The following is a 22160-nucleotide window of genomic DNA, read 5'->3' on the forward strand; positions in this document are numbered from 1 at the left end:
ACAGAGAAACCAGTAAACCAAGTGGGCCACTAGCACGCGTGCTTCTTCTTTCTGCTCGTCTTGATTTCTTTCCTTGCTTCTGGCATCTGTAGATTTTACATTCCTTTGACCTTCGTGTGTTTTTATTTGCTTGTTTTTTAAAATGAGCATTTCTCTGCATTAAGAGTATGGGTGTGGTGCTGATGTCCTGGAGTTAGCCCAGTGCACTATCCCTGCTGAAAGAGAAAAATTACAAATAGATCCTTTGATGGGGCAGCTGGGTGGCTGCGAATTGTCAGGCTGCTGAGAGCCAGAAGCCTGCTTGGGATCCTCTCCTCTCTGTCCCTCCCCTTCTCGCATGCGAGCATGCTCTCGCTCTCCCTCTCCCTCAAAATAAATACACTTTAAAAACGGGGGCACCTGGGTGGCTTCAGTCGGTTAAGGGTTCCACTCTTGATTTCGCCTCGGGTCACGATCTCAGTTTCGTGCGTTCGAGCCCCACATCAGGCTCTGCGATGATAGCACAGAACCTGCTTGAGATTCTCCCTCTCTCTCTGCTGCGCCCTTAGTCACACTCTTTCTCAAACAGAAGTAAAAATAAATAAAAAAAAAAATAGATCCTTTGAAAGCGTTTGAGAAGCTTTGATCTTATGTTGGGGGGAGAATTGTAAGCCTTTAATACAATTAAAAGTATCAGTATATACAGTGTATGTTAATGGTCGACTCTTATGTCTCCCAATTAAATTGAAAAGTAGTAGGACTCATATAAGCAAGCATATTTGAAAATCTCTTTGGAGGGGCACTTGGGTGGCTTGGTTGGTTTCAGCTCAGGTCATGATCTAAAAAATTTTTTTTAAATTTAATCTCTGCAAGTTCTATAGAAAGGTGTAAGTAGTGCCTGCTGTATTAGGGCAGGAGAGATGTAATGAACGATGCCGATGTCTCATTGAATTAACATAAAAATATCTATGGAGATGTTAGTCTGAGCTTTGTTAACGTCTGTTAACGTTTTCCTGGTTTTAAAAGAAAGAACATTTGTTGTGGGGCACCTAGGTGGCCCAGTCAGTTAAGAGTCCCACTCCTGATTTCAGCTCAGGTCATGATCTCACGGTTGGTGGATTCGAGCCGTGTATCAGGCTGTCTGCTGAGCGTGGAGTCAGCTTGGGCGTCCCCGTCGCTGCCCCTCCTCCCCCTCTCAAAATAAATAAACTTAAAAAAAGTTATTTCTTTGATACTGAAATAATGTAACGCTAGTCTTACCTTTTGACCTGTTTTTTTTAATGATCACTGAGCAGTGTTACGCAGTTTTAAAGGTTCGACTTATTTGATGAAATACACATTTCTGCTTAGCACATTTTTGGCTATTTTTATAGGAGAATGAGGTACTAGGAGAGAGACATCAAGAAGTGGGTCACAGCTCCCAGAACGAGGAAAATGAGCAAAGAGTATCAGCCCAAGAGAAAAAACTACAGCATAAGAATGAGGATGCACGCGAAGCAGCAGATAAACCTGACTGGGAGGCAGAAAAGACCACTGAATCTAGAAATGAGGTAAGCATATCAGAATATCCAAGCCTGTTTTGGCTAGAAGGTATATTTTATGGCTTTGACAGTGTGTGTGTGCATGTAAGGGTGCCCTACTATAAGCAAATCAGATATATGAAAAGATATTTTAATTGTGGAAGTGGTTATGATTCACAAAGGAATCAGCCCATAGAATTAGTAATCTCCGGTTAAACTCCAGATTGGGGGGGCGGGGATGGGTATATATGTATTCACACACACACACACACACACACACCCCATCCAGGAGGTTGCTAGCAGGTTTTGTGTTTGCCATGGCAAGGAATAGAGGACTAGCATGCTAAACCCAGGAATCCTCAACCAGCCATCTGCAGAGGCACCCAAACTGGCGAGCCAGAACTTGAAGGCAAATCACCCCTCAATACCAACTAGGTCTTGAGCTCAAATCCTCAGTGTCCCTGTAGGCCATGCTGAATTCGGGAGCCTGTCTACTTTGTACCTCTAGCCTGGCCCAGTGGGACAGCCTCTTTAAGAGAGAGAGAGACAGAGACAGAGACAGAATCCGTCAGCAAAAAGCCTGACGTGGGGCTCAAACTCCTAAACCATGAGATCATGACCTGAGCCAAGGTCGGACGCTTAACTGACTGAGCCACCCAGGTGGCCCCCCCCCCCTTTTGCTATTTTTAACCATACCCTTTTGCTGTGAGAGAGGCCAGGCTGAGAGCTGGATTCTTTCTGCAGCCTGTGCTTCCCCTCCTCCTTTCAATTGGACCATACTCTGGTTTCTACTCAGCCCTGCCGGGGTTCTGCTCCACAAGCCTGGCAAACAAATACTCCAAACACAGGCCTGGAGGTTCCACAGACCGCAGACCACTCGGCACTTCCACTTAGAAGGTGCATCCTTGTAGGTCTTGCCCTGATGGTGCTCTCAGCCATGACTTGCCCCAGACAAGGAACCATGTGTTTGTATTTAACATGAAGGTTTAGGAAGAATGATTAGGCTGACCATTTCGCACCTCAGGTATGGAATGTGTCTTGTAAGAATGGCTCAGTTGTCTGTTTTCGTGCGAGATCTATACCCAGCTAAACAAAAAAAAATAAATAAAGCAATTAAGTAATGGATCAACCAAATCCTTTGAGACCAGAGGTCTCAAAATTGCTCTTTATAATTTCTTAAGTGTTGTAGACAGGAGAACTCTGTTTCAGGGACTGCAAACAGATTTAAGGTGCTCACAGGAAGCATGTATTAGCCCATCTGATAAGATTCTGAAGAGAAGTGAGGGTTTCTTGTTTTTAAGAAGTGAGAGCAGGTTTAAGGGAAACACTGAAGAATAGGGAAACTCCCAAGGATGAATAGCAACATGAAGCCACATGAAACCATTATCCCCATCAGAGCAGAAGGGAACCTGGGGAGAAAGAGAGCTCAGTTGTCTCTAAGGCACATTTGTCTCTCCTTCCATCTCAGACCTTTCTCCCCTGTGGATCCAGTACGGGTTAGCTCCTGTGTTCCATCTCTGGGGGCACTGAAGACGAGGGAACAAGCAAAGGTGTACAGAAACCTATCTGACTAGCCTGAAGGATCAGTCCAGAATTCATTTGAAGCAGAATGGGCTTTATACCCTTCCCTCACTGTTGTAAATATTAAGGCTTTCTTTTCTGCAAATAGCATTATTTACTCACCATTAAGGATTTTCACAGGATTCCAGATTTGTGCTGATACTCATTCTCACACACTTGTGACCATCTGCAAATTTTGGTTAGTGGCTGGGCAGGACTAATGGCCCAAGTTTGGGGTCATTAACAGAATAGGACACTACTAAAATTTCTTAACTTAAAATGATTCTTCATTTCTTAACAGTCACGTTAGCAAATAAGTCTTCTCCCCACTAAGAAGTGGTCATATAGCATCCATAGAAAGACACAGAAAGCCTTCTATTTGTTATATGTTATGGGCCTCAAAAACAAGGAATTTGGTAGAAGAGGAAATGAAGTCAAGTATTTGTATAGACTTAGAATACTTTACACTGGTCTGAACCCTCAAAAAGGGAAACCTGAAAGTAAAAAGTGAAGGGAGGGGAGTCAGGAATGTGAACTTGCTAACACTTAAAACCCCTAGGATAGAACAAAAATGGAAATCCAGATTTTAAGTGCATAGCAGAACTCAAAAGCAGGAAAAGGAACTCAAGGTAGTATGCAGCAAAGAGGGGACTCAAATCGAGAGTTAGACTGACCCCAAAGCTGAAGAAGCCCCAAGGAGGTATTGGATACAAATTTCATGACTGGGGTTGAATAGATGAGAAGTGAGGTCTCAAGTCCATACATGGGGGGGGGGGGGGGGTACCTAAGTTCCCCACCTAAAGCTTAGAATTTATAAAGTCTCTTTGTTCAGGAGGTAGGGACTAGGCCAACCCTAGCCACCACCAAGAAGACAGCAAAGAAGTCCATTCGTCCTTAGAAATCAGAAGTCCAAATGGGCCCCAAGGTTCGATTTGGAGTCTCAATCTGCACTACCATTGTTACCAGGAATCCTGAGCCAAGAAGGCAAAGTCTACAAAGATGATATAAAAAATGGTCCTTGCAGAGAAAAATAAAATTTAATAGTAAGTTGGTAACCCTTGGTATGTGATTCCCATGGAAACCGTTCCCAACAAAGATGAACTCACCTTTAAATATAAAAGGGGCACCTGGGAGGCTCAGTCAGTTAAGCATTGGACTCTTGATTCCAGCTCAGGTCACGATCTCAGTTCATGGGTTTGAGCCCTACCTCAGGCTCTGCCTCGGTAGTATGGACTACTTGGGATTCGCTCTCCCTCTCTGCCCCCCACCCCCCCGCTCACACTGTCTCTCCATTTCTCTCAAAGTCTCTCAAACATTTAAAAAACTTTTTAATAAAAAAAAGGCTCTCAGTAAAGACTAGAAGTATGAAGGTGAAGCAAGGTTCAGACTGTTTATGGCAAAATATTTTGAAAATTAAAATGATCTTAGGACACTCAGATTAAATACCAAGTAGAGTAGGGGCGCCTGGGTGGCTCAGTCGGTTAAGCGTCCGACTTCAGCTCAGGTCACGATCTGGCGGTCCGTGAGTTCGAGCCCCGCGTCGGGCTCTGGGCTGATGGCTTGGAGCCTGGAGCCCGGAGCCCGCTTCAGATTCTGTGTCTCCCTCTCTCTCTGCCCCTCCCCCGTTCATGCTCTGTCTCTCTCTGTCTCAAAAATAAACGATAAAAAAAAATTTTTTTTTAAATGAATTAAGTCCCCAAATACATCCAGCTGAAATAGGACAGCAATTTTAAAGGGGGAAAAAAAAATCTGTAAATTACTGGAGGAAAAAAGATTGGCATAACAACAGACCGATAGCAAACATCAGTAGTGATGCATGCCTTAATGCAAAGCACTAAGGGAAAACATTAAACCTGATCATCTTAACAGATAAATCATTGTTTAAGCATGAAAGCAAAGTAACTCCAGGTTCCAAAAATGAATCTGCCACCGGTGGAGCCACTCTAAAAAGAACTATCAAAGGAGTTATTTCAATTAACCTGGAGGCTGAGGATGAAGCAGTGAAATTGGCAAAACATTTTGGAGAAATCTAAATATGTATTTGGCTTGCAAAAATTACAGAATTTGGTAACCAATTTAGAAGGTAAAAACAAGGCAGAACAATACTAGGCAAAAATTATATGGAATGTGGTTAGGGCAAGAATGGGGGAGATGTTTGGAGTTCAAGATTCTTATTTTAAGGAGGGATATTAAAATTTTGAGTACTGAAAGAGATCTAAAAATTCCAAAATAGGGATGAAAATCCAGTGGAGAGAGCCCCCAAGCAACCTTCCTAAATGAATGGTGCACCTTACGTTTTTTTCTAGAGATCTCTAAATGGGACAGACACTGCTTTCTCTCTGGAAGACTTGTTTCAGTTGCTTTCATCACAGCCTGAAAATTCACTGGAGGTAATTGGAAACTTGACTTTTATCCTTGTAGGAAAATCTGCACTGATCTGTGAATGCATTTAACTTCTTTAAGCTGAATGACATGGTTTAGCTTGTACAATAGGATCTACTGGTGGTGTATTAAATGCAGGTTTAGGATTATTGCTTTTTACAGAAATACTTGAATTTTGGAGAATTTGCTAAATTATATATACTGTTCCTCCTTCTAAATGATCACAAGCATATTGAATCAGAATGGCAGTAAACATCAGACGTACCAAGGCATACTTCATACTAGCATAATTTACCTTAAAAAAAGAAAGAAAACTTATAACTGTTGATGTTGACTGTTGCATCTATAGAGCAGCAAATTACAGTAATTGTTTTAACATCAAGACCAGCTTTTAATACTAATCGAATCAAACTTTCCCCAAAAATAACATCGTTCACATTTGAGCTCACATTGCACGTTGTATTTGCCTGTATTTAAAGTGATTCATAGCTAATAGCATGTTTGTAATAGAGAAAAGTGCTAAATTAGGTACTAGAACTGCTATTGAAATAGGGTTATGTGTATTTAAAAGGTTTTTTCTTTCCCTTTTCAGGGCCTCTTACTTGGAGATACTCCTCCAGTAAGTATCAACGATGGCATGAATTCAACATATAATGTAAATTTTAGCCAGGCTATAAGTCATGATGTGAATCTACATGAGGCCATGTTGCTGTGTCCTGACAATACGTTTAGAAGAGATCCAGTAGCAAGGACTTCACAACCACCACAAGAACCATTTCTGCACTTAAATTCTCATACCAATTCTGAGCAGACCCTTCCTGGGACTAATTGGACAGGATTTCTTCCCCTTGTTGGCAATCAGATTCATCTAACAAGTGAGGATCTTCTACATGACCTTGATGTAAATATATTTGATGAGATAAGTTTAATGTCTTTGGCCACAGAAGGTGGTTTTGATCCAATGGAAGTTCCTCAGCTTTTTCAAGAACCAGATTCCGATTCTGGGCTTTCCTTAAATTCAAGCCACAATAGTACCTCTGTCACCAAATCTAATTCTTCCCATTCTATGTGTGAAGGAGGTGCTACAGGTTCTAGTAGTGACCTTGAATCTCTCTCCCACCATGACTTGGAAGGGGCTGTGGGAGGCTACTACCCAGAACCCAATAAGCTTTGTCACGTGGATCATAGGAGTGATTCTGGTTTTCATGGGGATCTTGCATTTCAACACCTATTTCATAACCACACTTACCACTTACAGCCAAGTGGTTTAGAATCCACTTCTAATTCTTTCTCATGGTATGGGAAGTCACAGAAAATACGGGGTAGATGCCTCAATGACACAGACAGAAACTTAAGCCGTGACGAGCGACGTGCTAAGGCTTTGCATATCCCTTTTTCTGTAGATGAAATTGTCCGTATGCCCGTTGAGTCTTTCAACAACATGCTCAGCAGGCACTATTTGACAGATTTACAAATGTCACTCATCCGTGATATTAGAAGAAGAGGGAAAAATAAAGTTGCTGCTCAGAACTGTCGTAAGCGCAAACTGGACATAATTTTGAATCTTGGAGATGACATATGTAACTTGCAAGCAAAGAAGGAAATCCTTAAGAGAGAACGAGCCCAGTATAACAAAGCTATTAACATACTGAAACAGAAACTGCATAACCTGTATCGTGATATTTTTAGTAGGCTAAGAGATGATGAAGGTAGGCCAGTCAATCCGAACCACTACACTCTTCAGTGCAGCCAAGATGGAAGTGTTTTGATTGTACCCAAGGAACTGATGACCCCGGGCCACAGAAAAGAAAACCAAAAGGGAAAAACAAAGTGAAGAAATTGAAGGCGGATCCATTAATATACCTTATGCATGAGGTATCAGAAACTGATACATGGTCACAAACCATTGAAACTGCTTCAAAGTTTAGCACAAGTGTTCTAAATATCTTAAGTACTGCTACTTGACAGGGCTACATTTTGAAGCTTTTATGGAGAAGTTTGTGAGAAATTTGGGAGAAGCCACAACTTTTTTCACGAAGTCCTACTGCATTGTATGCATGATTCTTAAGTTATGAACAGGGTGACATGAAAAACTGGATTAAGACAGTCCGGTCTTTGAGCTAACACTGGATGTGGATGTAATTAATTTTAAATGTATTTTGGTTTTTATAAAGGACTTGAAATGCAAAGTAGCCTTAATGTTTTTATTTAGGTAGCACTGACCTACAGTTCTACAAAAGCTATTTTAACTGGACTTTTATGAATGCAACCTATTGTGGAAATAAATCTTACAGTTGAATTTATAAAATAACTCTCCCCTTTTATACAGAAGTTCTAAGCAAATTATCCACATTTAGGAATACAGGTGACAGATCTAGTAAACAGAGCATTTGTATTTTTAAAATTTGCACAAACTGATCAGAATCTAGCCAAATTGTAGTATACCAGCTAAACTCATTCAGGGAAGTCACTCCAACCTAACAGCCACAATCTCTAAACCAACATGCCAAGAACAAAAATAGAGCTTCAAAATATTAAAGTATGTTAGGGTTCAATACCTAAGGACAAAGACCTTTATAGTTACAGAAGGGTTTATGCTTCCTTTAAGTAGAATGTAAGTACCTGCATATCGGGAAAGATAACTACCTGGGCAAGTTAGGCCAGCCCATAGAATAGGCTGCACATCTAGAATATGGATGCCCCCCTGCAAAAGGCTCACATAACATGAAAACGTTAAGTCACGCAAGGATACAAACCAATTGTAGAAGAAAGGTAAATCAGTAGACGAGTATGGACTTTATAACCAAAAGAACTGGAAATACTAGAATCACAAAACTTAAAATTAAGAGCACATATGGGGGAGGGGGAGAGACTACCAAGCAGCCTACATTAAGCGCAGAGCCCAAGGGGCCATATAGCTCACAAATAGGGAGATCACGACCAGGACCTGAGCTGAAATCAATTTCAGGCACCCCCATCCTAGAAATTTAAGTGGCATTTGAGATGAAGCTCAATGAACTTATTTCAGCAGTAAGATGGTGAAAAAAAAAAAAAAAAAAAAAAAGGTTATCAATTTCTGCCCTAGTTGTCTACCACAGAGTAAGTATCACAAGTCAGAGTACTACTTTGGTTTGTAGAAATGCTTCCAGATCTGGTCAGTTTTGTACAGTAACTTAAAATCTGTTTAGACTGGTTTTGTTGCAAGGGAGCACACCTCCAATTGTAACTTGATCCTTGATAGCAAGGCACATTCCCCCAGAAGTTACGTCAAATCTTCAATTTGAGCTTCTGTATTACCAATTTACTTGTGGGTCTTCAAACTACAAGTACCATCATACACTGTATTAACAGACTAGGCATGGTCCTCTAATCCTTGAAAGCACAAGCACCATGACCAACTACACTCAAAGCATCAAATGCAGGTAAATAAGGCACCTAAAGGTAACATGGACTCAAGACAGTCACAGTAACTAAAAACTTAGAACTGTCTGGAAGGTATTTGGTCCATTGTGACCCGAAAAGGAAATCCATCAAGCTTCCGAAGTTTTATCATCTAACCTTTTCACGAGTTTCCAATGGCCTCAAAAATCACAATGGCTTCAAAGCACATAAATGGGAGCTTACTTTCCCACAATATGCCAGTTTCGGCAATGGAAATCCCACACCAAAATTTCAGCCTAAACACTCTTGCAGATTGACCCGGATACCCAGATTGACTAAAATGTTGCTAGCTAGGAAGTAGTCTTAAAATGGTGTTAGCCTGGAGTTCAGAGAATTGGTGAATGTTGGAGAAAAGGAGCAATCTGACCTAATTACTTTAAATATCAAAACCTAATTGAAACTATGTATTTTACTGGGTATAACTTGATTCAAGTTAAGTTATACCCAATTACCTGACCCATTTCCTGTTTATCACTCCAGTCAATCTGAACAAACCATGGCTCAGGAGACAGCACCTTTTTGGAGACTACATCAAAGTAAGATTTTAAGGGGAGAGTTACATGAACTTCGTATCTCTAATGTGTTCCCAAGTATTTGGTACAGGGTTTACAAATGCAAACTGTAAGGGGATCACTAAGATCTACACAGTTGAGACGAGTAATATCTACTCAAACATCTTGTAGTTTATATAGTTTACCTTTGGCTGCTATGAAATACACGTTTTGGTGAACACCTTTGTGCTTAAGGGCCAACTCCCATCCCAGTTTGAGTTGGACCCAACATGAAATTAGTCTTACCTTCTTCACCTATGGGGAAAAAAAACTTACTCCTGTAAGCCATTCCTTCAATTATAGTTACAAGAAATCTTAACAGATTCTCATCTTTGTTTTCCAGATAAAGCCATCCCATTTCAAAAGTAGCCTCAATAGGCTGCAATGTTGAACAAAGTCTTAGAGAAGGTGAAATTAGATTCTCCACTGTACAAAATCTCCATGTAACATGTGGTAAACAAGAATGTCTGGATTATTTGGGTCCCCCGTCAAGGCTGGTTCGTTCCAACAGCGACCAGTGGAACTCAGGACACAATTTGCACACACCCAAGGCCCAGAATGGAGAATGCAAGTGCTTTTATCCTTCTTGATCTGTCTTCCTCCTGAATTTGCCCCTTTCTTGGGTAGTGAGCCTACTACCTCACTAATTTGACCTGTCGCCAAAAGACCCGTTTCAGCTAACAAGTTATTGTTGCAGTCACAGTGGTATGGCATTGAAGCTGGTTGGGGAGTATCAACCATCTAGGCATTCATTCCAAAGATCACACACATACATAACATGTTGCCAAGAATGTGCATGTGCTTTTTGGTATAGATTCATGTTTTCTACTTGGCAAGGAACCCATACTTGTGAGCTGGTTAACCGTCATTACTAAGGTACCAAGATTAAGATTCTTTTAACGTTTCCTTGAATTAACCCCGTAGTCTAACTTAGTACAAATAATTTCTAATCACTTTTAGGTCTTAGCTTGCCTTCATACACCAAACTAATGAAAACTTTAAAACACAATAGAAAGATCAAGTTTCAAAAACTTTTTCAGTAACACTCTAGTGTGGGAGGCAGCCCTCAATTTGGCTCCCAATGATGCTAGCTTCTCAGTAATCTTGTAAGTAAAACCCTTCAATCTGCAGAACATGACCAATACACAAGGTAGCATCACTTCCAAACATTGATCCTATTTGGAGGCTTTGGATTGCTCTTGGGATAGCTCACTACTGGGGAGGGAACGGCCAGCATCAACTTGCCAGTCCTGTCAGTATGCCCTAATCAAATTTTTCCTAACTGCAACCTTGAGCTTCCGCAGAGTCACAGCTGCAGTTTGCAGTTTAAGTTGTTGACCTGCAAAGTGATGAGTTCATTGTTGCTCTGAACTAAGTATTAAGGTTAAGGGTTAATTAATTAAAGCCGGTTTTAGAAATACTACACATGTATCAAAGGTTGTGATTTCCTTCTGGTAGAAAACTTCCACAAAAACCACACTTATCTCAAGTTCTTAAACAGCTCAATATACAACATACACATGGGGAAAATGCCTGTGGAGTATTCAACATTACCTACTCAGTTGCAGTAAGCCAGTGAGCTTGATGTGCATTTTCCCCCCTATTTGTGCAGATTAAGGGTTAGGTACTTAACGTTGTGTTAGCATACCAACTTGATTTACCTTTCAAGTTCAACTTCTTGGTAGAGTTGGGCATTTCTAAAACCTTCAAAAAATTTACCTAACTTTGAAGCATTCTCACAAGTTCACAGTTGATGGACGCAGCTACTGTTTGAAACAAAACAGTTCATCTTTTGGCCATTAGTTTAACTTACCTGTGAGATACCTCATCAAAACCAAAACAAAAAGTTAAATCAACCTTCCTATGGATCTTTCATTATTTCAGGTAAACATCCAAGGCACTGCTTATTAAAACTCCGTCCACCATGTTTAACCCTTAAAAAAGACAACCACTGAAACTAAGTTTGAGATGCATATAAAGCTACTTGACATCTGAGAAACTGGTATGAGATGGTGTCTCAGTGCTTTGCCCTTAACTGGGACCACTCTAGTTGTTTAAAATATTTGCAAAAACGCCACCAGCAATGTTAAACATAACAAGGTAAAGCGAGAAAACTAGAGCAGTATTCAAACACTGAATGTACAGTATAAAAAGAATGGCATTTTATTAGGGACAGCCAATAATGTCCACAATGCTTTTCTTGACTATTAATATTGAAATAAAAATGGCAATATGCATAGCTTTGTGAAACTGCTTTAAAACTCTAGGGGATGGCAATCTTTTAGACAACTGTAAGTTGATAGAACAAGATTCACACATTTTATGTGTAAACATTACACCAAGTATTTGAATACAAAAGTGTTTTATTTTATAAACTTTATATTTAAAATAGAATTTTAATCTGTCTACTCACAAAACCTAATTTAAAACATGATACATTTCTCTCTCTAGCTTACTTGATGTTACTCTTTTACAAACAGTACTCAATTTGTAATGGTTTTATATTAAGAACCTGTACTAAATGATGTATTTTATCAGAAAACATTTCCCTTTAATCTTAAAGTGCTTTTTTTTAAATGAAGGCACCAACAAGAACTACTTTCAGATGGTACAGTATTTCTTATTTCTTGAAGACTCTGTGGTTGACCACTTCTTCATTAGTTACCTGCAGCAAGACACCTTCCTGCCAAAGGAAAAAAAAAGTATCTGAAGAAGTTTATCATGTTTGTCCAAAGAACCTAAATAACTTCAGTGGTGGTCTTAGGATCAAAGAAGACTCACTGGTGCATACAGTAGAATAAGCCCTGATAATCACATTCCTGAAAAGGCAATAAAGCCAGGCAAATCAAACTGTTGACACTTAAATGAATTTCAGCAGCCAACCTACATCTCTCCTATAAGGTAGGGGATTGGAAAGAATTACCACATTTAAACCTAAGTATTTAGTACTTGATACATACAGGATTTATAACGTAGACACTTTATTCATAAATATAAACTATCATCTGCAAAGTTTCAACCATTTTACCCTACCTTCTCCTGAGCCTGACCCTGATAAGCATGTACAACTAGGAACAACCATATAACAGAAGAACAAAATTCTTTATTTTTAATAAAAACCACTAGTTCACTCAAAATGCTTGATCCAAGAAATGTGAATACACAAGGGTGTAATGATGGGTAATTTCATGATTTATTGAACTTGCAGCCTAACTTTTACCTACCATTTTACTACCAACACCACTGAAGGAACCAAGAAAAGCTTTATTAATGATCACTTGGCTTGCGCCTCAGCTGTTGAAATGAAGCACTTTACAGTCTTTGTGGCAGCAGAATATACTTGTCCATGGTTCATATCAATGCTAAATTCCAGCAGGGAAAAAAATGATATGTTAAGCACCTGAATCTTCATAGAGGGAGGAGGGGGTGGGAAAGAAGGGAAAAAAGGGGGGAAAAAAACAACCAAAATAATTTAAGTAAATGACAGATTGGAAAACAGGGTTTATAAGATTCTCTTGAGTTTATAAATTGTTAAACTCAAATTTATAGCTATGTTAAACTACATAAGAACCACTATACTGAAAGACCATTGAAGAGTAGTATTAGTTTATCTTTTGGGGAGGAAAATTAAGAAAGGAAAAGTAAATAAGATCTTACCTAAAGAAGTTTAACTGAAGCTTAGAACTATTTTGCTCTACACCCTCAGCTTTCGTTGTCATCCTTATAAACTACTGTAGTTAAAGCTTTGTAGAAACAGCACAGTTTTTTAAGACTGGCTGAACTTAGTAGCCGTCAAGAGTTCTCTTGTACTAGACCTGTATCCCTGAAGAGTACCTCGCTGGGGTTATTTCCTTTCCTTGCATTGAAGAAGCAGCATCTAAAAGATCTAAAAAGGTGTTTCTCTTTGCAGAGATATCCCTTAAGTTATCTAGATAATTTAATCCTGATGAATTGCAGACAACACACTTATATCTGACCAGCATTTATCTTACACAAATATAACAACAACTTTGCAAAGGACCTTAATTATACTACCCACTCCTTAACTTATTTAAAATAAAAAGTCTATAATTACACAATTTCCTTTAGAATTATTTTATTAAATCATAAATGTACAACAGCTTCTTAACTCTACACACGCACTTAAATTTTTTTAAAGGAAAAACGTTATGTCTTATTACACCATGATCCTGGCTAATAGCTTTTCAAAACTTTGAGAAAAATCTTAAAAAAGGTTTCACATGTCACCTGAAACTTACAAATTTAACATTATCAAAGAAGGAATGCTTCTACACTCTTACAAAGACCACTAGAAAGAAACAACAATTAAAAAGCTAAGAAACTGTCTCAAAGGCATTTTTTTTTTTTTACAATCCTTCCTCCACAGTAAGGTAATGTTATTAAATAATCCAATCCATTCACAAAATGGCTCTCTGCATCTGCTCTGGTGTCTTCTGCCATATCACTGCATATTTATGCATGACTGAGATAAGAGTTTCCTTAACATTGTTATTTCGATAACCTGAAGCTGTTCTGTTACCTCTGGGCTCTCATCCTCTCCTATTTATACAGTGAAGCCTGTTTCAACAGAAGTAAAGAGTAAAAAAAAAATAGGTTATGAAATTATCCATCTAACCAGATTTTAAGGAAAGATAACATGATCCTAAAAAGCTTTTACTCCTGGCAGCTAGATCTCCCAAGACAATAATAAGGTAAAACTCAAAAGCTACTTACCCATGGCAAATAGGAAGAAGCTCAATATCGGCTTCTCCCTCCATAACCCCCACTTCCTCCACTGCCTCCAGGACCATAGTTTCCTAGAATTGTTAAAAAACAGCAAGAGAAAACAAATTTACTCCCATTTTCTGCAATTAGCCTAACAGTATCTATAATCGATTTCTATTTTATAGACATACACTCCTTGAAACAAGCAGCTCATAACCTGTTACCTGCTTCTAGTCAACCTATTACCCGGGAAATGATTTATCCAGACTCACAAAAAGGTTAATTTGCCCTTTACAATTGAGAACGTTATAATGCCGCTATTCTACCACAATCATTTGGAGTAAGATTTAAAAAAAAAAAAAAAAAAAAAAAAAAAAAAAAAAAAAAAAGGACAAAAAATCGGTTTGGTTCTACTGAAAAGCTTAATACTGTGAAATAAAGGTCTGTGATTTAACTTTCAAAGAGAAACACAGAATTTAATATAGCTTGCAATGTGCTCAATTTTATTTGGCTTTTTAAAAAGCAATCAGCCAAAGAAAAAGAGCCCCACCTGAAGTGTCTAACCTACTTTTGTAAGTCCTAAATATTCTATACCACTGAATATCCAATCCCATCGTTTTAGTTAACATCATAATGGAAATGTTACTCAAAGTAGCAATTAAAGTGTCTTAAGACTAATCCTTTAATCACACAAAATAATTTAAAGAATCTTATAAATTACCTCCACCATATGGTCCCCCCATGTTCCTGCTACCACCAAAGTTTCCACTCTTCATTGGACCATAGTTAGAAGGTTGCTGGTTATAATTTCCAAAATCATTGTAATTTCCACTTCCGTAATTTCCTGTGAAAAAATCGGAAGAATAGGTTTTGCATCATGACTTTCAAAATAACATATTCCAACATTCAACTAGCGACATATGCTAAATATTTAGGACAAAATCTCCCATAAAAACAATCACAATAAATGCAAAACACCTATCTACAACTCTACAGTTTAAGGCAACTATTGACAACATTGAAATAAAAATCTCACTTGTTAAATCATTTTAATTCCAATCCAAATTCCCACATAAAGGTTGCAGGTGAAGTTATTACCTCCTCCATAGTTGTCATAACCACCTCCGTAGCCCCCACCCTGGTTGCCATATCCAGGTCCTCCACCACCATATCCTCCTCTTCCTCCTCCATAACCAGGGCTACCTCCAAAATTGCCACCTATTATAAAATAAGCCTTTAAGTAATTACTTAATATTTTCAATACCATTTGAACTGTCTTATCACACCGATTTCCAACTTTCCAAAACACATTCTTATAAGCAAAATATTTGTTCTACAAAACCTCTTCCGTAACAGCCTCAAGGGCAGAATAGAGTACGTATGCTTGATAAACATTTAGAGGCAGGGAACACCTCCTCACAACCAACGGGATAAAAACCTTTACAGAGACCAATACTTGCAATGCCATAGCTGTTCTCCCCTAACACTAAAGATTCGTACGGGTACTTTCAAAGGTTTGTATTTTGTGTAAGGATTGGGGGGTGGGGGCAGACAAGAAGCATAGGCAAGCGGGATAAAAAAGCCACACACCTCTACTGGTCCAAGATATTAAGTTCCAAACATGCTTCCTGATAAATAACCGTGTCTCTTAAATAATATACCCACGACACCCTTCTGAGTAGAAATGGGGGGAGGACCAGAAATTAGCAAACTTGCATCTAATTCAAAAACTTACAATGGAAGTCTCAAATTATTGAGGTACAAGAACTCCTCTTTCTCTTAATACCAATTAATATCTGGACTTCAAAGCAGAATTGAAACAGTTGAGATGTTGGAGTAACTTAGTTACGCTTAAGGAGTGGCAAAACCAGCAATCGCGTCTACTACTAGCTCAGTTTATAATATCCGTTTCTTAATAGGATATTTGTCAGCAAATATTAACTTTCCTGTACTCCAACAGAACATATATCTAATACATTTATTACGTAACAGGAATTCACAACTTAGCTAAACCCAGGAAGAATGTTGTGTATTTTAGAAATTCTTTTGGTGACTTTTTACAAGTTATCTTATGGGACTTAACCTTGGTAAGAGACTAAAAAAACACAACTGCTTACATATACTTCCTTTGACATGTTAACCATGATCACGTCTATTGGTTTGTAGTTTTTCAGGAAAAGAGCACATGAAATACATATCTAATTATTTTGCTTGAGAAACAATGGGATATAGTATGATAGCATCTATAAATTCTAATTTAAAATCCACTGAAATAATTTGCAACCTGTAAACACCTACAAGCAAAAATATCCTTTCCATAAAAAATGCAAATTATGAAGGAATAGCCAAATAATTGAAACACTATCACCTAAGCCCTTTACAAAACATAAAATGCAAAACACTTAAAATTTTATCTACACACTTAACTGGACAAACACAAATAGGGTTTAAATCTTTAAGTCACAAAAACCGTATGTGAAAGAAACTGACCTCCAGGTCCTCCTCCATACCCATTATAGCCATCCCCAAATCCGCGACCACTTCCATATCCATCTGTTAGAAACAGGAAAAACGTTATTAAATCCTGTCCACCCTATTTAATTTCTCTTCCTGCTTTCCTCCACCCTCTTTATTAGTACCTCTCAATGAAAATTATCAGGAACCAACCTCCTTGTGCCAGAACACTGGTGTTTACTGGTTTATTCTTAAAACACAAATTGCGTAATTAGATCTCATGAGAATAACTGCCTAAACAAGAGGCTCAGACTTGGCAAGTCTCAATTTAAGAGATTCCATTTATCTATAAAGAATGAAGTTGGGTGAGAAAAACAACTGGTTTTCTGTTGGCACCTCATCACATTAGTAAGCCAAGCCAAACAAATCTGAAACCTAAAGCCAAAAACAACAACAAATACACAAAGCCTCCACAATATTTTCAATCCTGATTCAGGGGGGTCCCTCATTTTTTAAAGTAACTAGTAGCACCTAATTTTTTTAAAAAGTTGACTACCTTAAAAAGATCTCTGCAATGGATTGCTCTGGATTAGAATTCAGAAAATTATGCTTTTAGCTATAACCTCTTACCTGACCAATTCAGAACATCCCAGCGTAATACAACCTACTTAACCCTTCAAGGTAACTTTAAAAACACTGGATTTCCTGAATCTAATTAAAATTAAGTTTTTAAACAAGCATATTCACCTTTCTGTTCACGCAGAAGGTAAACTTACCAGATCCTCCTCTAAAGTTACTTCCTGGGCCTGGTCCAAAATTTCCACCACCACCACGAGAATCTCCAAAACCGAAGTTGCCTGCAATAAACAACCAGGTTAGTAACAGGTATTTTATTAAACAAATCTTAAAAAAATAAAATAAAATACAGTAAAATAAACGAGTTAGACGTTACCTCCTCTTCCACTTCTAGAACTCTGGACTTCCTGCATTTCTTGTCTAGACAAAGCCTTTCTTACTTCTGCATTATGACCATTGATGGTATGATATTTCTGCACTGGAATGAAAAGTTCGTAGTCTATTACCTCAATGTTCTTTACCAACAACTTGTACAATTTACCTTTTAATAAACAAACCCAAAAATTAATGAAAAGAGCCATGCACCTAGAGTTTATAGACACTTACACACAATCTTATCCACGGGATCATGATCATCAAAGGTAACAAATCCAAAGCCTCTTTTCTTTCCAGACTGCCTATCAGTAATTATCTCAATGGTATCAATCTTTCCATACTCTTCGAAGTAATCTCTAAGATGATGTTCCTCAGTATCTTCTTTAATTCCACCAACAAACAGCTTCTTCACAGTTACGTGAGCCCCTGGCTTTCCAGATTCCTGAAAAAGGAAAAAAACTACCTTAACAAAACAAACCAAAACATGATTTAAAGCATAATATCTAGGTACCAAAAGTAGTTTCTATTCTATGATAAAATACCACCTAAAGCAATAGCTTATAACCTAAAAACTAGTTTCAGAAAAGTAGGCAAATCTAGGAAAATCAAGACACACAAGACTGACAGAGCTTTAAAGTGGCAAGATTTAAGTTACGTATAAAACTTACTTTCGTATTTACTGACAAAGTTCTATTTTGCTCACCTCTCTTGCAACAGCACGTTTTGGCTCAACCACTCTCCCATCAATTGAATGAGGTCTTGCAGCCATGGCAGCATCAACCTCAGCCATGGACGAAAAAGTTACAAAACCAAATCCTCTTGATCTTTTGCTTGCAGGATCTCTCATGACCTTAAAAAAAAAGGGGGGGGGGGGGGAACTTTAGCATTTCTTATTACTTGTGTTATGAAAAAGCAGTTTGAATGACGAGCAATTTTCATGAACATGGCTTTAAAAATAACTTACTCAACACATTAAACTTAGGAGTCCAAAAGTTGAAAGACTAGCATCTATAGACATTTTTACATTTAACGTACCACACAGTCTGTAAGTTTCCCCCATTGCTCGTAGTAGTTCCTCAAACTTTCTTCTGTGGTTTCAAAGCTCAAGCCACCAATAAAAAGTTTACGGAACTGTTCCTTTTCTCTCTGCAAAGGAAAACATCATTTCAATTTTTATTTACATTTCCTCTTTGTATGCAGGAAATTAAATTCTTAAATATGAGGTGACCTGCTGGCAGAGTACCTTTTTCCTCTCCAAAGGAACAGTTTCTAAAGTTTTCTGGGGGGGAAAAAAAAAACTTACATCAAATTTAAACCATATGTTAAACTGCATATTAGTTGAGTTACACCAAAAAAATTGCCTCAGCTGAACTACTACACAAGTTTCAAAGTCATTAATGCTTGATCCAAATTTACTTGACATTAAATTATTTTAACATGCCTTAATCTTAAAAAAAAATTTCTGTAGAGAGAGAAGCAAACCTAGTCCTTGGTCATTGAAAGTTTAAAGGATTGTTACTAACTTTAGATTCAATCCTATTGTCCACAACAAATAAAGTGCCTTTTAAATACTCATTGTAAACACTTTTTCTTTTAAAACATAAAGAACTGTTGGTTCTTATAACTCACAATTTACCATTTCAGGATTCAGTATCTAAAACTGACATTTATTTTCCCTTTACTGCTCCCTCTGGTGGTGATTCTTATGTATTTCAGTCCAAAAAAAAAAAAAAAAAAAACCCCACACACACACCACCAAACCTTGTAAAAAAAATCATTCTTCCCCCATACACCAACTCTCCATGAGAAAAAAAAACCCTTAAACATTCAATGTATTTACCAAAACATCCCTATAAAATCTGCCTCTCTCTTCTGACCAAGGGAGAAATACCTTTTATGACTAACAGTGTTCAGAGCTTTAGAAGTTTTTAACATAACTGATTGTGGGCATGCTTGTATTTGGTATTTACAAAACACAAAAAAATCTAGTATATTACTGAACCGTATATAAATGCAGTACAATGTTGCTGTAATCTCACTTTTCAAGAACCATAAAAGCTTAAATGACCACTGTTAACTTAGTTTTTGTATTACCACAATTTACACTTCATTGATGCAGTAAAAAAACCCAAAACTCGAGTTATCGACCTTAACGGCCATCTGGCAGACTACAAAGCACAAGTGTCTCCAATTTTACATGGGGGGGGACGGGAAACCTGGGCAGAAAAAACGTTAACCCCTTTAAACCACCAAGCAAATATATGTTGCATTAACAGCCGGTATCTTCGGCTCTCAATTAAGATGGGTTGTTATGCTTCGTTTTCAGATAACTAGGATAAAAATTTAAAACAGGTATTCAGAAGCCAGAATAGGTCATAGTGCCCAGAAACATCTGCTGTGAGTCTATAATACAAACCAAAGGTCAAATAAAATTTTCCATACAACAAGAGACTTTATTACCAGCTAGTACTACATACAGCTCAGGCCAGTGGAGGTTACTACTTCTATGCACGAAAATTCCCCAACAGCTCAAAAAAATAGTGGTAAGTATACAATTAGATTTTTTCCTCTGTTCTCAGAATTATATTTTTAAAAGCTCAACAAATTCTCAAACTACCTCCTAAAGCCCTCAAAAGACCTGTTAAATGATTATCTGACATATTGATATTTAAGTTAACCTAATTTTACTTAACTTAGTCTAACTACTATAAATCAGTTTTTACAACCCAAATTACGCAAATATAAAAGCACATCTACAACAACTTTTACACATCACTAACAAAAGGCAAAAACTCATTACTTACCTCAGTTTTTCCAAACTTACCCGATGTCCACTATCGATTACAAACAAAGTTATTTTATAAGCGTGCTTAAGAAAGAAAATACCCAACCAGGCCCCCCTTCGCTGGAGACCTTTTGCTTATCAATGTAATGATCAACCATCATAGCAAACATAAATGAGAAAAGCAAATGACAAAGTTCAAATACATAGTGGCCAAGCCTGAAAACAAGTTTTGTACGTAACCGTTAAAAGCAATGAAAGACTGAGCCACGTTTTAACTGAAGACCAAAAGTTTTTATTTTACTTCCCTCTTAATTTCTAGCTTATCACAAGACCCTCTAGTCTTACCCAGGAAAGATGATTACATTTCCCAGCAAAAATGTTATTTACCACGAATATCTTACAATTCAAGGAATCCTTACGGGATCGTGAAAACAACCCCCCCCACCCCCGTCCCCACTGCCACCCCCAATCGGTACTAACTTAATGGCTCCCCTTTTTATGTCTAAAGTTTCCTGCAATTCAACTAGCTTTTAAGTCACCGCAGACTCCGATAAAACCGTTACCCAAAAAGCGAGGGCTGGAAAACAAAATGTTCTCTTTGTAATATGGCTTCCCTTAAAACTCGGCCCGACACCCTAGGTCGTTTTACCTCCTCTTACACCGGTGCGAACCAGCCCCGGGGAACCGACTCCCCCACCCGCCCGCTCTTCGGTGTGGCTTCTGAACGCAATGGCGCCATTTCATCGAGGGGAAAGCAGAGAGCCTCTAACGAGCTGCGCAGGACTTTAAAGATCCAAGCTCCCCCAAACCCTCGGAATCCACCCCGAAACGGCATGAGAATAACCCGAAAACAAAGAAAAATAGTTAACCACTTCTCTTCTTCCGTAAAGGAACGAAACTAGCAGAATCCAAAGACTGAAAAGAAAAACGCTGCGAGGAAGGAAAGGAATGAAAATGGCGGCCGCCAAATCCGGTTCCCGGGAGGGGGGGGAGGGGAAGCTCCGCAGCCTCGCTCCGGAGGATCCGAAGCCCGCCGAAAAGCTCAAACGCGGGGACGCCAGAGCCCCCAAATCAGCGTGCTTTGAAAAGGGAGTAAGAATTTCCGCCTCCGCGCCCCACTTTTCGCCAAACCAGGACTGCGTCCGCCATGTGGAAGTTCCCCATCCCCCACCCCCAGCAAAGGGAAATGGCGCCGGCAGGCTGAGGGTGGGGAAGATACTGTTCACAATCCGGCCTCCGCTAACGACCTCTCCTCAAAAATATCCTGAGACGAGCCGCTTTTGAAGTGGCCCAATTTCACCGCCGCTCTCCCACGGAGGCGGATGGCCGACTTCCACCGAGGCGCCAACGGCCTCGCTATGCCCTTTTCAATAACTCATTGATTTCAAACCCGTTACCTCCATCGCGGACTCAGTCGCCTCAGCCCGATTTCCCGCAGCCGAGCGAGATGAGAGAGATCTCCGCGGACGAACACGAACCGGACTCGTCCTGGCGCTGTAGTGAGAGCTGCTGCTGCTCGAGAAACAACACCGCTAAGAGCACCTCCACACGGGAGCCGGCGCTGCTGCTACTGCCGCTAGAGCCGCTGCCGCCGCTTTTCTAGAACCTTCCCCCCGACCAACGCGTCTTCCCCTACGTCAGGCCGTTGCGTAAACGCCCTAACCGCCGCCAATGGCGGGAACGCTCTACGCCCTCCTTACGCCAGATACGTACTCCTCCCCCCCTAGCAGCCAGTAGCAGTGCTTGACGTCACTTGCGTAAATGGACTCAGTGAATTGCGGAAGGCTCGAGTCCTGCGTAGTTCTCTCTAAT

The 22160-nt window shown here is 39.2% G+C and overlaps 2 protein-coding genes across 7 annotated transcripts in view; one reads left to right on the forward strand and one right to left on the reverse strand.

Moving 5' to 3' along the window:
• The window catches only part of NFE2L3 (NFE2 like bZIP transcription factor 3), a 31132-nt gene extending 23418 nt beyond the window's left edge, over positions 1 to 7714 (forward strand). The window contains exons 2-4 of the mRNA XM_078441273.2: positions 1353 to 1529; positions 5366 to 5449; positions 6034 to 7714. Of these exons, the coding sequence (XP_078297399.2) occupies positions 1353 to 1529; positions 5366 to 5449; positions 6034 to 7275 (1503 nt within the window). The 3' untranslated portion in view covers positions 7276 to 7714. The remainder of the gene's footprint in view (positions 1 to 1352; positions 1530 to 5365; positions 5450 to 6033) is intronic.
• Positions 7715 to 11573: 3859 nt separating this feature from the next.
• HNRNPA2B1 (heterogeneous nuclear ribonucleoprotein A2/B1) lies at positions 11574 to 21964 on the reverse strand. 6 transcript variants are annotated; one of them, XR_009610068.3, is made up of 13 exons: positions 21746 to 21962; positions 18807 to 18842; positions 18599 to 18709; positions 18267 to 18413; positions 17795 to 18005; positions 17565 to 17666; positions 17389 to 17469; positions 16649 to 16711; positions 15257 to 15376; positions 14880 to 15002; positions 14168 to 14250; positions 12658 to 12795; positions 11574 to 12116 (listed from the first exon to the last, which is right to left on the reverse strand). XR_009610068.3 is itself a non-coding variant. In XM_060632748.2 (12 exons), exons 1-11 carry the CDS (start codon positions 21749 to 21751, stop codon positions 14189 to 14191), a joined length of 1062 nt encoding a protein of 353 aa, XP_060488731.1. In that variant the 5' UTR covers positions 21752 to 21963; the 3' UTR covers positions 11574 to 12116; positions 14168 to 14188. The 6 variants fall into 6 exon arrangements, 5 of the variants coding, with proteins under 5 accessions (XP_060488731.1, XP_081651174.1, XP_060488729.1 ...); XM_060632748.2 differs by lacking the exon at positions 12658 to 12795 and having other exon boundaries at positions 21746 to 21963; XM_081795048.1 differs by lacking the exon at positions 11574 to 12116 and having other exon boundaries at positions 12517 to 12795.
• Positions 21965 to 22160: the final 196 nt, after the last annotated feature.

The sequence above is a fragment of the Panthera onca genome, chromosome A2 (assembly GCF_046562875.1).
Source record: "Panthera onca isolate mPanOnc1 chromosome A2, mPanOnc1 haplotype 2, whole genome shotgun sequence".
NCBI classification, from domain to species: Eukaryota; Metazoa; Chordata; class Mammalia; order Carnivora; family Felidae; genus Panthera; species Panthera onca.